Raw genomic sequence first — 16,641 nt, forward strand, 5'->3', positions numbered from 1 at the left:
CCCTATGCACGGTCACTCACGCGCTCGTGACGTCTCGCCTGGATGCCCAGGTGATAGATGGAGCCCCTCGTGGCTCCCGTATAACACCCATCCTGCGCAGACTGCACTGGCTACCTGTGGCCTTCCGGGTGCGTTTCAAGGTTTTGGTGACCACCTTTAAAGCGCTCCATGGCATTGGGCCGGGTTATTTACGGGACCGCCTTCTGCTACCGAATACCTCTCACCGACCCGTGCGCTCTCACAGAGAGGGTCTCCTCAGGGTGCCGTCAGCGAGGCAATGTCGTCTGGCGACGCCCAGGGGAAGGGCCTTCTCTGTGGGGGCTCCCACCCTTTGGAACGAACTACCCCCCGGACTCCGTCAGCTTCCGGACCTTCGGACCTTCCGCCGCGGGCTTAAAACATATTTATTTAATTGTGCAGGACTGAGCTAGATTTTAAATTTATGGGTTTTAATTAGGTTTTATCTGTATATTTTAATTAACGGGCTTTAAAATAAGTTTTTTAAATTGTTTTTATTCTGTATTTATGTGTTTTTAAGTGCCTGTGAACCGCCCTGAGTCCTTCGGGAGATAGGGCGGTATATAAATATGATAAATAAATAAATAAATAAATAAATAAATAAATAAATAAATAAATAAATAAATAAATAAATAAATAAATAAATAAATAAGAATAATAAGAATAATAATAATATTCTATTCTATTCTATTCTATTACCACAATGCCACATCAGCCCTAAGGGGATTTGGGGTTCTCAGCTTCACCCAGGAGGCATCTCAGATGCCCGCCAGATGCCTGCCCAGTGTGAATGCCAGCCATGTGTTTGTGAGTCACAGTTAGGCTCCAAGCTTTGTGTTAAAGCCATGTGGCTTACTTAATTTTGGCTTCTCCGGTTTTGTTTTCCAATTTCCATTTTTTTTTTCTTTTCTTTTTTGACGAGCTTGCGAAAACTTAAACACTGAAGGAAGTTGACGGCCCTCGCTATGAAATATTCTTGCTCTTCCCCAATGCTGCAGGTTGCTGATAGTTGCCCCCAGCGTGGTGACAGTGGGAGCAGAGGTGCGGATTGTGCTTCAGGTTGACGACGCTCCTTCGGGGCTCAAGGGCAATGTCTTTTTCCAAAATGAGTTGACCGGACAAAAGTGTTCTGAACAAACACCATTCAGCCTTCAATCCAATCCATCCCAAAAATTCGTGCAAGATGTGACCTTGAAGGTAAGACTGGCATCTGGGAAGATCGCATGTCCCACCCCTAGGAGAGAAAAGAAATGGATTAGCTCATAGAATAACAGAGTTGGAAGGGACCTTGGAGGTCATCTAGTCTAGCGGTCACCAACTGGTGGTCCGTGGACCACTGGTGGTCCGTGAGAAAATGTTGGTGGTCCACAGAAAAATTATTTGCATTGTTTATGTTGCACTAAATCAGGGGTCCTCAAACTACGGCCCCTGGGCTGAATACATGCAATGAATGTTTGTGTTGCTGCAGAGAGTCCCCCCTTCGGGGGTTTTTTGTGTGGGTCGGTGGGGGGCAGAAATTCCAACTTGGAGTTTGCTTCAGCCTCCTGGTGCGGGGCTTTGGGCGAAGGCTGGAGGGAAGTGCCGCTGGTGGCAAAGAGACAGAGGGCCTTGTTCCAGTGGGACTGCTTCATGGCCTGGAACTGGTGGTCCATCTCAGCCCGCTGAGCCTCCAGGCACCGGTACTTGGCCCTGCACTCCCTCAGGTCTTCCCTCTGCTTGGAAAGCCTATGCTCCTAGTCCTCAATGTGGTGCTTCTGCTGAGCCTCTTTTCGGTCAGATCCAATTTGAACTGAGCCAGCTGTTTTGCCAACTCTTTCTTGTGGTGGCTGCTTAGCTCCAATAACTGCTTCCTGCTGGGGCCCTAAGGAGCCCGGGTGGGAAGGCGAGGAGTGGCTGGCAGGGGAGAAGTGAAAACAGGCTGGCGAGGCACCCCTCGACATGAGTGACATCGAGTCATGCCCACCCAGTCACATGACCACCTAGCCACGCCCACCTGGTCATTAGGAGATCATATTGGTGGTTCGCGGGATTTAAAATTATGAATTTAGTGGTCCCTAAGGTTCGAAAGTTTGGTGACCCCTGATCTAGTCCAACTCCCTGTTCCAGCAGGAGACCCAATATCATTTCAGACAAATGGCTATCCCATCTTTTCTTAAAGGCCTCCAGTGACGGAGCTCCCAAAACTTCTGAAGGCAAATGATTCCACTGGTTAGTTGTTCTAATTATCAGAAAATTTCTCCTTAGTTCTAGGTTGCTTCTCTCCCTGATTAGTTTCCATCCATTACTTCTTGTCCTGCCTTCTGATGCTTTCGAGAATAGCTTGACTCCCTCTTCTTTGTGACAGCCCCTCAAATACTGGACCACTATCGTATCTACCCTCGTCCTTCTTTTCATTAAACTAGCCAACATTGTATTTGTTTAATGGTGACTTGGTGTCATCTTCTACAGCCTGGGTGTCCTTCCCCAGATGTGTGAGCTTTCACTTCTAGAACTTTTCTGAATGGCCCTGCTGGACATTCTAGATCAGTGTTTCTGATCCTTGGAAACTTCAAAATGTCTGGATTTCAGCTCCCAGAATTCTCCAGCCAGCATGGGAACTCTGGGACGTGAAGGTCACACATCTTCAAGCTGCCAATATTGAGAAACACTGTTCTAGAAGTGAACGTCTACACATCTGGAGGATACTCAGACTAGGGGGAAGCTGATTCAACATGTTCTGTGATACCACATGTTGTGTTTTACATAGCAAGGTTTGGGTGAAAGCTTACATTTTCCCTTAATGACTATTTGTTTATGAATTATTTAAAGTTATGATAGCATTGAAAAAGTGACTTAATGACCAGTCCTCATGCTTATGACCATTGCAGCGTCCCCATGGTCATGGGATTGCAATCTAGGTGCTTGGTACCTGTTTGTTTGGTACTTTGAGGGAAACTGTTAAGGAATATATTGATTTTTTTTTCCAATCAGGAGCATAATTGCATGTATTTTGTTTCTTATTTCTGGATGCATAGCCAAGGATGAGCTCTGAGGGTCACAAAAAGGCTCAGATTTTGGCTCGGGCCCAAAGGTATGGCTTAGTGCAAATATCTCAATTTACTTTTGTGGCAAATTTAACAAAAGTGCTGCCACAAAGAAGAGGGAGCCAACCTGTTCTCCAAAGCCCCTGAAGGCATGACAAGAAGCAATGGATGGAAACTAATCAAGGAGAGAAGCAACTTAGAACTAAGGAGAAATTTCCTGACAGTTAGAACAATTGATCAGTGGAACAGCTTGCCTCCAGAAGTTGTGAATGCTCCAACACTGGGAAGTTTTTAAAAAGGGATTAGATAACCACATGTCTGAAATGGTATAGAGTTTCCTGCCTGAGTAGAGGGTTGGACTAGAAGACCTCCAAGATCTCTTCCAACTCTTTTATTCTAGTCTAGATTGGTCAACCACATTTCTGAAATGGTACAGGGCAGTAGTGGGTTCCACTTACCTTCGCTACCGCTTGCTTCGCTCACGTACACCCTCTGCGCATGCGCAAAACCTTTCTGCGCATGCGCAGTGGGTACAAAACACATTACTTCCTGGTTAAAACCAAAAGTAATGACAGCTGTGTGGGTGGGCAGAGCTTCACACCGCGATTGCTACCAGTTCTCCAAACCACCAGCCAAGATTGCTAATGGATTGGGCGATCCGGTCCAAACCGGGAGCATTTCACCCCCTGCTTCCAACTCAGTTACTCTATTATAAAATCAGGCTAAGACAAGATCTGGCTTCCTTGAGATATGAAATCCTCAAGTTCAGATGCATCATTTCTTTCCTCTTCACTGCCTAGTTTGGGACAAACTATAGTTTGCCAACCAGCCGTTTTCTTCAAGCCAGAATTAAAGATTAGCAATAGAGTTTCTGCAGGCTCTTCCTGGACTTCTGAAAACACTGGCTGGCCGAATGATCAGCTGTTGCTCTTAAGATGGCCTATGAAACAATCTGCTGATACCAACAAGTCACAGATTGACAAGGAACAGAGACGGAACTGTGATCTGTTGTTGTTGTTTTCCGAATTGGATGCTGACAGCTAAGAATCACTGTACCAGCCTGGAACTGCCATGCAGAACTTGAAGGAGGAAGTTGATGGGAAAAGAAGTATTTATTGTGCATGTGGGGGAAAGGCTTGGAAAGATGAAAAAAGGGAAATGCTGCCTTGAAATAGCCTGAAGTTCCAGTAAATGGGTAATAAAAATTGACATAATGATCCCTGTTCGGTGATCAAGGGGAAAGTTCTGCTTTTCACACAAATGCTAACAGCCATTTACAGAGATATGACCTGCTTTTCTGAATGCTTTTATTGTCTACCTTTATCTGTATTCAGTAGATGAGGATTATTACACTGGGATTTATCTCTCTTCCCAGGATGCTAAAATCCATAAAGGGATTTTTTTTCCCCACTGAATTCTGCAAAACACCTGTGAGGCATAAACAAAACAAATTTTGCTGCTAAGCGGGAATTTTAAAAATAAGGTTCCACATTTAGGCAAGGAAAACAAAATGCACAGTTACCGTAGATGTGTACCTTGCTCAATAGTAGTAACTGTGAGAGGGATCTTGGAGTCCTAGTGGACAGTCAGTTAAATATGAGCCAGCCATGTGCTGCAGCTGCCAAAAAAAAGCCAACACAGTTCTAGGCTGCGTTAACAGAGAGATAGAATCAAGTTCACATGAAGTGTTCATATTAATATGTGGAGACAATGGGCTATGGCAGTGATTCTCAACCTTGGCGAGTTTAAGCTGTATGGACTTCAGTTCCCAGAATTCTCTAGTCACCTGATTGGGGAATTCTGGGAGTTGAAGTCCATACAGCTTAAACTCACCAAGGTTGAGAAACACTGGGTTACAATATGGGGAACTCTGCAGTTGACTCTTTGCATTTTATACTTTATTAGTTCTTCAAGATATAAAATATAGAAGTAGAAGGGAAAATAAAAACGATGGGAAAATAAGGGAGGAAAAGGGGAAAAGAGAGAAGTGTAGGATGGGGTGGGGGAGGAGAAAAACATTGGCTTCAGACTCCTTTTGTATATATGCATGTATACCAGAGGTCTCCAACCTTGGCAACTTTAAGACTTGTGGACTTCAACTCAGCTTTCAGCTTCAGCTTCAGTTTTGCTGGCTGAGGAATTCTGGGAGTTGAAGTCTAGAAGTCTTAAAGTTGCCAAGGTTGGAGACCCCTGATATAGACATACTGTAGTGGGAAAAGGTCCCCCTTTCCCTATTTTGATATCAGAATTTCTCTGACAATGTATAATTCTGACAATGTATAATTCTCTGACAATATATAATTCAATGTGTAATGTATTCCAACTGGCCCAGCATGCGTGTAAGTGGAGCTTCGCACTTGAGTGGAGGGTGTTCGCGCTCGCAGCAGCCATTTTAGCCCTCGCGCAAGTGGAGCTTCACACATGTGGCTTGCCTATCTCTTCCACTGTCTGGTTTTGAACAGTCCAGTAGTGGGCTGCAGCCCAGGGGCTGGAGTGGGGACCCCTGTTCTATGTCATCTGTTCTCTTACCTCTCTGTCAAAAAGGCCAACACAGTTCTAGGCTGCATAAACAGAGGGATAGAATCAAGATCACGTGAAGTGTTAATACCACTTTATAATGCCTTGGTAAGGCCACACTTGGAATACTGCATTCAGTTTTGGTCACCATGATGTAAAAAAAGATATTGAGACTCTAGAAAGAGTGCAGAGAAGAGCAACAAAGATGATTAGAGGACTAGAGGCTAAAACATATGAAGAACGGTTGCTGGAATTGGGTCTGTCTAGTTTAATGAAAAGAAGGACTAGGGGAGACACGACAGCAGTGTTCCAATATCTCAGGGGCTGCCACAAAGAAGAGGGAGTCAACTTGTTTTCCAAAGCAATGATAGAACAAGAAGCAATGGGTGGAAAGTAATCAAGGGGAGAAGCAACCTAGAACTGAGGAGAAATTTCCTGACAGTTAGAACAATTAACCAGTGGAACAACTTGCCTCCAGAAGTTGTGAATTCTCCAACACCGAAAGTTTTTAAGAAGAGATTGGACAACCATTTCTCTGAAATGGTATAGGGTTTCCCGCCTGAGCAGGGGGTTGGACTAGAAGACCTCCGAGGTCCCTTCCAACTCTCTTATTCTAGTCTATTCTCCAGAAGGTATCGTTTGCTCTCAGGTCTAACTGTTTTCATTCATGCAGATGACACAGCAGTTTTTTGACTTTTGCGGTTTGAGGTCCCAGCGACGAAACCGCTACATCCAACTGGTAGCCTACAGTTCTCAGCTCAACACCCCCAGGAACATTCAAACCCTCAACCTGCGTTGGAGTGCCCGAGAGGGTTACCTGTTGCTACAGACTGACAAGCCAATTTACACCCCCCAGCAAAAGGGTGAGCCTACCTCACACGCACCTTGCTCTGTTCTTTTCGTTTATCCTGTTTTAAAAAAACAACCCACTTTTATTTAACAACGAGGCAGCTTATACAGATAGAAATATACGTTCACTTCCCAATTACTGAGGTTGTGCAATTACAGGTAGTCCTCGACTTACAACTGTTCATTTAGTGACCATTCGAAGTTAAAAGCGCACTGAAAAAAAGCCACTTGTGACTGTTTTTCACACTTATGGCCATGACAGCATCTCCATGGTCACACAATCAAAATTCTGATGCTTGGCAACTGACTCATACTTATGGCAGTTGCAGTGTCTCTAGGTCACATGATCCCCTTTTTTGTGACCTTCTAACAAGGAAAGTCAATAGAGAAGACAGAGTCACTCAACAACCAGGTTACTAATTTAACAATTACACTGCAGCCATTAACCACTGCGGCAAGAAAAGTCGTAAAATGGATCAGAATTTACTTAACAACCGCCTTGCTTTGGGCTCAATTGTGGTCATAAGTCGAATACTACCTGTATTACTCAACATTTTATTTATTTATTTATTTAACTATTTATTTATTTATTTATATCCTGCCTTCATTAGTTTTCGCCAGTCAAGCTGGCAAACAGACACAATACTCCTCCTCTTCCTATTTTCCTCACAACGATAACCCTGTGAGGTGGGTTGGGATGAGAGATTGTGACTGGGCTAAAGTCATCCAGCCATCTTTCATGTCTAAGGCAGAACTAGAACTCACCGTCTCCTGGCTTCTAACCTGGTGCCTTCACCACTAGTTGTCATTAGTAAATCTCTAGGTCGGGTGTCAGCAACCTGCGGCTCCAGAGCCGCATGTGGCTGTTTGGGCCCTACACTGCAACTCCCTGTCCCATCACTGGCTGGCCCTACCCCTTTCCCTCCCCTCCCAGTCACTCCTTGCCTGGCCTTGGAAATCCGAGACATACAGAGAGTGGGGGGGAATGGTGGAGAGAGAGACATAGATACACAGAGAGAGAGAGAGATACAGAGAGGGGTGAGAGACAGAGACATAGAGAGCTACAGAGAGGGGGTGGGGAGAGAGAGAGAGAGATACGGGGGGGGAGATAGAGAGATAGAGAAAGAGAAAGAGAGAAAAGGGTTTTGTGGTTCCCAGTGTTTTTTAACAACCGGTTCTCTACCCTAAGAATCAGCTGAGTAGGCATGGCTAGATGGTCATGTGACTGGGTGGGAGTGAGTGACGTGGAGTTGACCACGCACAGCCAGGTTTTGTGGCTCCTGGTGGGTTGTTTTTTTTTTGTGGGAAATGGACCTAAATGGCTCTTTGAGTGTTTAAGGTTTCAGACTCCTGCTCTAGGGCAACTCAAGGTGGTGTACATATAGCACTTAATGATCTCAACCTCCTATTTTCCCTACTACAACCACCCTGTAAAGTAGGTTCTGGATTTGCCTTTTTTTTTTTTTTTGCATTTATATCCCGCCCTTCTCCGAAGACTCAGGGTGGCTTATACTATGTCAAGCAATAGTCTTCATCCATTTGTATATTATATACAAAGTCAACTTATTGCCCCCAACAATCTGGGTCCTCATTTTACCTACCTTATAAAGGATGGAAGGCTGAGTCAACCTTGGGCTTGGTGGGACTTGAACCTGCAGTAATTGCAAGCAGCTGTGTTAATAACAGACTGTCTTAGCAGTCTGAGCCACCAGAGGCCTTAGCGCAGTGGTACTCAACCTGTGGGTCGCGACCCCGTTGGGGGTCGAATGAAGATTTGCCAGGGGTCGCCTAAGACCATCGGAAATATGGGAAGTATACTTGCGAATCAAAGAATCGTGCTCCAATGGTTGACTCCACAAGCCAGCTACAGGCTCTTCAAATCGCTAGCCGAATTTGGCTTCTGGCGCGATGAATTAAAAAAGAGAGAAATCTTTGCTCTGATGTCTCCCTCTCAAGTCAGCTGCAATCACTCCCAATCGCTAGCCTAATCTGGCTTCAGGCGCAATAAACTTAATAGGGGAGGAATCTCCGCTTTAATGCCTCCGTCCTCAAGGCAATCGCAAGCAGTTCAGATCGCTACCAATACGGCTTCAGGTGCGATAAATTCAAAACGAAAATAATTTTACAGTTGGGGTCGCCACATCGTGGGGAATTGTATTAAAGGGGTCGCAGCACTATAAAGGTTGAGAACCACTGCCTTAGAGCCTCGCTCCCTTCTTTCTCTTACGCTCCACTTTCCTTCATTTGTTCCAGTGAACTTCCGAGTCTTCCCTCTGGATCACAAGTTACGGCCCACCAATAATCCCGTTGTTATCACTGTGAAGGTAATGAGCAAGAGAATTCGCTGTGAAGCAGAACCTGATAAAACATTTTTTTTAAAAAAGAAGAATATACTAATTGGAGCATTATACATGGGAAACTTGCTACTTTGAACACCTTTTACTTTATGACATTCACTCACTGTGTTCCTGTTTCCCTCCCTCAGAATCCACGGGGATTTCAGGTCAAGAAGATTGAACGCACCGCACTTAAATCTGTCATAAATGACCATCTGTCAATTCCTGATGTGGCTGAGTAAGTTTCACTAAGGATTGCGACGGCCAGCTTTTCCCGAAACACAAATGCAGTGATGTTGAAGGGTGAAATTGGGATTTTTTTTACTCTGGTCCGGCAATCCTAAACCGTGCAATTATTTCAGATGTATTTAATCAAGTCTACTATTTAATTCCCAGCATTGCTAATGCTGGGAATGATTGGGCAAAAGAAGAAGGGGACGGCAGAGAATGAGAGGGCTGGATGGAGTCACTGAAGCAGCAGGCGTGAGCTTAAATGGACTCCGGGGAATAGCAGAGGACAGGAAGGCCTGGAGGAAAGGCCTCACTGCTCTTTAGAAGGCCAGATTCTGAAGATGAAACTCAAATACTTTGGCCACCTAATAAGAAGGAAGGACTCACTGGAGAAGAGCCTAATGCTGGGAAAGATTGAGGGCAAAAGAAGAAAGGGACAACAGAGAATGAGAGGGCTGGATGGAGTCACTGAAGCAGTAGGCATGAGCTTAAATGGACTCCAGAGGATAGTAGAGGACAGGAAGGCCTGGAGGAAAGATGTCTATGTGGCCACGATGGGTCGGGCACAACTTCGCAACTAACAACAACAACACTATTTAAAACATCATTCTAGTTGTCCCATTCTAGTTATTAAGCCAGGAGACTTTTAGAACCTGGATGGGGAGAAACAAATTCAGATCTACTGTAGCAACACTACCTGGGTTGGAGAAGTTTCCAATGTTTGTGTTATCTAAGGCAGGGGTCCCCAATCCTGGACCACGGACCACTGCCAGGCCGTGGCCTATTTGGAACAGGGCGGCACGAGCAGTGGGTGGGTGTGCAAGTGCATGCACACACCCGCTCTGGCCCGCCACTTGCGAAAGTCAAGCTGTGCACACATGCGTGTGTGTGCCAGTCTGCTGCTCACCTGGCTCGGTTCCCCTCTCCCTTCCCAGCCAGGCCGCCAAGCCATAAAAGTTGAGGACCGCTGATCTAAAGGGCTTCGGATACAAATGGTCCCCAACTTACGATTGGTAACTTGGCAACTATTCGAAGTTATGACTGACCTCAAAAAAGGTACTTACATTTCTATGCACAGCTAAGGTTTCCTTTTTGTTCTCGTTTCTCTCCTATTCAGGCCTGGCATTTGGACCATCACGGCCAACTTTGTCCGTGCACAGGGTTACAACACAACCACCGAGTTTGAGGTGAAAAAATATGGTAGGTTCTGAGATAGGCTGCACTCTGGTTCTGTTCCGAAATATACAGAGGAAGCAGGAAGAAACTATATCTATCTATTGGCAAGCTCTACTGGCAAGCTCTATCCTGCCCCAGGTATAATGCCACCTGGAAGGGACCTTGGAGGTCTTCTAGTCCAGGGGTCTCCAACCTTGGCAACTTTAAGCCTGGAGGACTTCAACTTCCAGAATCTCCCAGCCAGCTTTGCTTTGTTGGCTGGGGGATTCTGGGAGTTGAAGTCCTCCAGGCTTAAAGTTGCCACGGTTGGAGACCTCTGTTCTAATCCAACTCTCTGGTCAGGAAGGAATCCCTATAATATTTCAGACAAACAGTTGTCCAATCTCTTCTTAAAAATTTCCAGTGTTGGAGCATTCACAACTTCTGGAGGCAAGTTGTTCCACTGATTAATTCTGCTGTCAGGAAATTTCTCCTTAGTTCCAGGTTTCTTCCCTCCTTGATTAGTTTCCATCCATTGTTTCTTGTCTCACCTTCTGTCGCTTTGAAGAATAGCTCGACTCCCTCTTCTTTGTGGCAGCCCCTTAGATATGGGAACATTGTTATCATGTCACTCCTAGTCCTTTTTTTCATTAAACATTTTTTTTTTATTAAAGAAGAGAATATTTGTAGCCCAAGATTGAACTGTGGAGTGCTCAATGGTCCGTGAACTTGATTGTTTGCTTGCAGATGTTTCATTACCTGAGTAGGTAATATCATCAATGCTAATAAGTGTGAGGTTTGCTCCCTGTCCTGCCAGAGTTATTGGGGATGTGCGGTTTTCTCCTGGATGGTTCCTTGATTAGAGTATTGTTTTCTGCTTGAAACAGGAGCAAAGTATTGTTTTCACGCAGATCAAAGATACAGTATGGATGATCGTTGGTGAAACTCAATTTTCTATCTCTTCCTTTCTCTCATCAGTCCTGCCTCATTTTGAGGTGAAGATTGTCCCAGAGCAGAAATACATCCTGGTCACTGGACAGCAAACATCTAACTTGCAAATTAACATTCAGGCTAAGTAAGCAAGTCCTTCTTATTCAGTGGATTCACTAACCATGATATTTTCAGACTGCTAAAGTTTTCAGAGATAGCTGGAATCCAAAGTAAGGCAACTGACAACTGCAAGCATGAAATGAAGGCAGTTTTCCTTGGGGGGAGCTGAATTGTCATTCTCATCATCAGCCTAGAAAAAATAGAGGCAAAATAGGTCAGAAGGTTCTCAAAATTTTAGATGACAACGTGGGTATTATGGTGGAGCGTGAGAGGGGAGGGGAGGGAAGGCAGGGAGGGAGGGATGAAGGTGTGTGGATTAATGGAAGGAGAGGAGGGGAGAGGAGAGGAGGAAGGTGTGTGGATTAATGGAAGAAAAGGGGAAAGGAAAGGAAAGGAAAGGAAAGGAAAGGAAAGGAAAGGAAAGGAAAGGAAAGGAAAGGAAAGGAAAGGAAAGGAAAGGAAAGGAAAGGAAAGAAGGAAGGTGTGTGGATTAGAATAGAATAGAATTTTATTGGCCAAGTGTGATTGGACACACAAGGAATTTGTCTTGGTGCATCTGCTCTCAGTGTACATAAAAGAAAAGATACCTTCATCAAGGTACAACATTTACAACACAAATGATGGTCAGTAGAGTAGTAGAGGGCCTCTGGTGGCTCAACAGGCTAATGCAGCCTGTTATTAACAGCAACTGCTTGCAATATTGCAGGTTCAAGTCCCACCAGGCCCAAGGTTGACTCAGCCTTCCATCCTTTATAAGGTAGGTAAAATGAGGACCCAGATTGTTGGGGGGCAATAAGTTGACTTTGTATATAGTATACAAAATGGATGAAGACTATTGCCTGACATAGTGTAAGCCGCCCTGAGTCTTTGGAGAAGGGCGGGATATAAATGCAAATAAAATAAAATAAAATAAAATAAAAAAAGTATATCAATATAAATCATAAGGATTGCCAGCAACAAGTTATAGTCATACAGTCATAAGTGGAAAGAGATTGGTGATGGGAACTATGAAACGATTAATAGTAGTGCAGATTCAGTAAATAGTCTGACAGTGTTGAGGGAATTATTTGTTTAGCAGAGTGATGGCCTTCGGGGAAAAACTGTCCTTGTGTCTAGTTGTTCTGGTGTGCAGTGCTCTATAGCGTCGTTTTGAGGGTAGGAGTTGAAACAGTTTATGTCCAGGATGCGAGGGATCTGCAAATATTTTCACAGCCCTCTTCTTGATTCGTGCAGTATACAGGTCCTCAATGGAAGGCAGGTTGGTAGCAATTATTTTTTCTGCAGTTCTAATTATCCTCTGAAGTCTGTGTTTTTCTTGTTGGTTGCAGAACCGAACCAGACAGTTATAGAGGTGCAAATGACAGACTGGAAGAAAAGGGGAAAGGAAAGGAAAGGAAAGGAAAGGAAAGGAAAGGAAAGGAAAGGAAGGAGGAAGATGTGTGGATTGATGGAAGGGAAGGGAAGGTTAATATTTCTAGTGTCTTGTTCTTAGGTATCTTAAAGATTATACACTGCAAAAGCAGTGGGTGGGTGTGCAAGTGCATGCACACACCCGCTCTGGCCCGTCACTTGCGAAAGTCAAGCTGTGCACACATGCGTGTGTGTGCCAGTCTGCTGCTCACCTGGCTCGGTTCCCCTCTCCCTTCCCAGCCAGGCCGCCAAGCCATAAAAGTTGAGGACCGCTGATCTAAAGGGCTTCGGATACAAATGGTCCCCAACTTACGATTGGTAACTTGGCAACTATTCAAGTTATGACTGACCTCAAAAAGGTACTTACATTTTACTACTTTTACTTCACTTTACTCTTTACTTTACTTCTTTACTTCACTTCTCTTCACTTTACTTCACTTCTCTTCACTTTACTTCACTTCTCTTCACTTTACTCTTTATTTATTTTGTCACAACAGTATGTATAAGCATAAGCATGAAAATAACTAAATAATATAAACATATAAGTGAGCATAAGTATGTAATAACTATATTAATTGGATATAATGAAAGGAATGAATAGGACAGGAACGGTAACATAGTTTGATTAAAGAAAATTAGCAGCAGCCAGATGGCATAATTCTAACTCTCCAGCAGGAAGTTTCTAATTCTTGAAAAGGTGGAAGGAAAGAGGAGAAGAGAACAACCAAAGGTGGACAGAGTCAGTTATAGTGGTGATGGGAACTATGAAACGATTAATAGTAGTGCAGATTCAGTAAATAGTCTGACAGTGTTGAGGGAATTATTTGTTTAGCAGAGTGATGGCCTTCGGGAAAAACTGTCTTTGTGTCTAGTTGTTCTGGTGTGCAGTGCTGTATAGCGTCGTTTTGAGGGTAGGAGTTGAAGTCCTCCAGGCTTAAAGTTGCCAAGGTTGGAGACCCCTGTTCTAGTCCAACTCTCTGCTCAGGAAGGAATCCCTATAATATTTCAGACAAACAGTTGTCCAATCTCTTCTTAAAAACTTCCAGTGTTGGAGCATTCACAACTTCTGGAGGCAAGTTGTTCCACTGATTAATTCTGCCGTCAGGAAATTTCTCCTTAGTTCCAGGTTTCTTCCCTCCTTGATTAGTTTCCATCCATTGTTTCTTGTCTCACCTTCTGTCGCTTTGAAGAATAGCTCGACTCCCTCTTCTTTGTGGCAGCCCCTTAGATATGGGAACATTGTTATCATGTCACTCCTAGTCCTTTTTTTCATTAAACATTTTTTTTTATTAAAGAAGAGAATATTTGTAGCCCAAGATTGAACTGTGGAGTGCTCAATAGTCCGTGAACTTGATTGTTTGCTTGTAGATGTTTCATTACCTGACTAGGTAATATCATCAATGCTAATAAGTGTGAGGCTTGCTCCCTGTCCTGCCAGAGTTATTGGGGATGTGCGGTTTTCTCCTGGATGGTTCCTTGATTAGAGTATTGTTTTCTGCTTGAAACAGGAGCAAAGTATTGTTTATTTATTTTATTTATTTATTTATTTTGTCACAACATCATACAAAAAGATTATATAGTATATACACATATAAACATATATAGGAAGAAGAAAAGAAAAACAATAGGACAGGAACGGTAGGCACGTTTGTGCGCTTATGCACGCCCCTTATGGTCCTCTTAGGAATGGGGTGAGGTCAATAGTAGAAAGTTTTTGGTTAAAGCTTTTAGGATTATGGGAAGAGACCACAGAGTCAGGTAAAGTATTCCAAGCACTGATGATTCTGTTGCAGAAGTCATATTTTCTGCAATCTAGATTAAAGCGGTTGACATTAAGTTTAAATCTATTGGTTGCCCTTGTATTATTGCAATTAAAGCTGAAGTAGTCTTTGACAGGAAGGACATTACAATAGATGATTCTGTGAGTTAAACTTAGGTCTTGTCGAAGGGGACGGAGTTCCAAGTTTTCTAAGCCTAGGATTTCAAGTCTGGTGGGATAAGGTATTTTGTTGTTTTCAGAGGAATGGAGAACTCTTCTTGTAAAATATTTCTGGACACGTTCAATTGTATTGATGTCAGAGATGTGGTGAGGGTTCCAAACAGGTGAGCTGTATTCTAGAATTGGTCTAGCAAATGTTTTATATGCTCTGGTTAGTAGTGTGGTGTTTTTGGAAAAGAAGCTACGCAAAATTAGGTTTACAACTCTTAGAGCTTTTTTTGCTATGTAGTTGCAGTGGGCTTTGGCACTTAGATCATTTGACATGAAAACTCCAAGGTCTTTAACGGGATGGGGGTATTGTTTTCACGCAGATCAAAGATACAGTATGGATGATCGTTGGTGAAACTCAATTTTCTATCTCTTCCTTTCTCTCATCAGTCCTGCCTCATTTTGAGGTGAAGATTGTCCCAGAGCAGAAATACATCCTGGTCACTGGACAGCAAACATCTAACTTGCAAATTAACATTCAGGCTAAGTAAGCAAGTCCTTCTTATTCAGTGGATTCACTAACCATGATATTTTCAGACTGCTAAAGTTTTCAGAGATAGCTGGAATCCAAAGTAAGGCAACTGACAACTGCAAGCATGAAATGAAGGCAGTTTTCCTTGGGGGGAGCTGAATTGTCATTCTCATCATCAGTCCTGCCTCATTTTGAGGTGAAGATTGTCCCAGAGCAGAAATACATCCTGGTCACTGGACAGCAAACATCTAACTTGCAAATTAACATTCAGGCTAAGTAAGCAAGTCCTTCTTATTCAGTGGATTCACTAACCATGATATTTTCAGACTGCTAAAGTTTTCAGAGATAGCTGGAATCCAAAGTAAGGCAACTGACAACTGCAAGCATGAAATGAAGGCAGTTTTCCTTGGGGAGCTGAATTGTCATTCTCATCATCAGTCCTGCCTCATTTTGAGGTGAAGATTGTCCCAGAGCAGAAATACATCCTGGTCACTGGACAGCAAACATCTAACTTGCAAATTAACATTCAGGCTAAGTAAGCAAGTCCTTCTTATTCAGTGGATTCACTAACCATGATATTTTCAGACTGCTAAAGTTTTCAGAGATAGCTGGAATCCAAAGTAAGGCAACTGACAACTGCAAGCATGAAATGAAGGCAGTTTTCCTTGGGGAGCTGAATTGTCATTCTCATCATCAGTCCTGCCTCATTTTGAGGTGAAGATTGTCCCAGAGCAGAAATACATCCTGGTCACTGGACAGCAAACATCTAACTTGCAAATTAACATTCAGGCTAAGTAAGCAAGTCCTTCTTATTCAGTGGATTCACTAACCATGATATTTTCAGACTGCTAAAGTTTTCAGAGATAGCTGGAATCCAAAGTAAGGCAACTGACAACTGCAAGCATGAAATGAAGGCAGTTTTCCTTGGGGAGCTGAATTGTCATTCTCATCATCAGTCCTGCCTCATTTTGAGGTGAAGATTGTCCCAGAGCAGAAATACATCCTGGTCACTGGACAGCAAACATCTAACTTGCAAATTAACATTCAGGCTAAGTAAGCAAGTCCTTCTTATTCAGTGGATTCACTAACCATGATATTTTCAGACTGCTAAAGTTTTCAGAGATAGCTGGAATCCAAAGTAAGGCAACTGACAACTGCAAGCATGAAATGAAGGCAGTTTTCCTTGGGGGGAGCTGAATTGTCATTCTCATCATCAGTCCTGCCTCATTTTGAGGTGAAGATTGTCCCAGAGCAGAAATACATCCTGGTCACTGGACAGCAAACATCTAACTTGCAAATTAACATTCAGGCTAAGTAAGCAAGTCCTTCTTATTCAGTGGATTCACTAACCATGATATTTTCAGACTGCTAAAGTTTTCAGAGATAGCTGGAATCCAAAGTAAGGCAACTGACAACTGCAAGCATGAAATGAAGGCAGTTTTCCTTGGGGGGAGCTGAATTGTCATTCTCATCATAAGCCTAGAAAAAATAGATGCAAAATAGGTCAGAAGGTTCTCAAAATTTTAGATGACAACGTGGATGTTATGGTGGAGTGTGAGAGGGGAGGGGAGGCAGGGAGGGAGGGATGAAGGT

At 43.5% G+C, this 16,641-nt stretch overlaps 1 protein-coding gene across 1 annotated transcript in view; it reads left to right on the forward strand.

The window, feature by feature from the left end:
* LOC131192516 (complement C4-like) overlaps positions 1-16,641 on the forward strand; it is a 118,000-nt gene that overhangs the window by 13,277 nt on the left and 88,082 nt on the right. The window contains exons 2-7 of the mRNA XM_058171725.1: positions 1,017-1,215; positions 6,232-6,421; positions 8,661-8,731; positions 8,893-8,981; positions 10,092-10,174; positions 11,108-11,204. Coding sequence (XP_058027708.1) covers positions 1,017-1,215; positions 6,232-6,421; positions 8,661-8,731; positions 8,893-8,981; positions 10,092-10,174; positions 11,108-11,204 — 729 coding nt within the window. The remainder of the gene's footprint in view (positions 1-1,016; positions 1,216-6,231; positions 6,422-8,660; positions 8,732-8,892; positions 8,982-10,091; positions 10,175-11,107; positions 11,205-16,641) is intronic.

This window comes from Ahaetulla prasina, chromosome 2 (genome assembly GCF_028640845.1).
Source record: "Ahaetulla prasina isolate Xishuangbanna chromosome 2, ASM2864084v1, whole genome shotgun sequence".
NCBI lineage: Eukaryota > Metazoa > Chordata > Lepidosauria > Squamata > Colubridae > Ahaetulla > Ahaetulla prasina.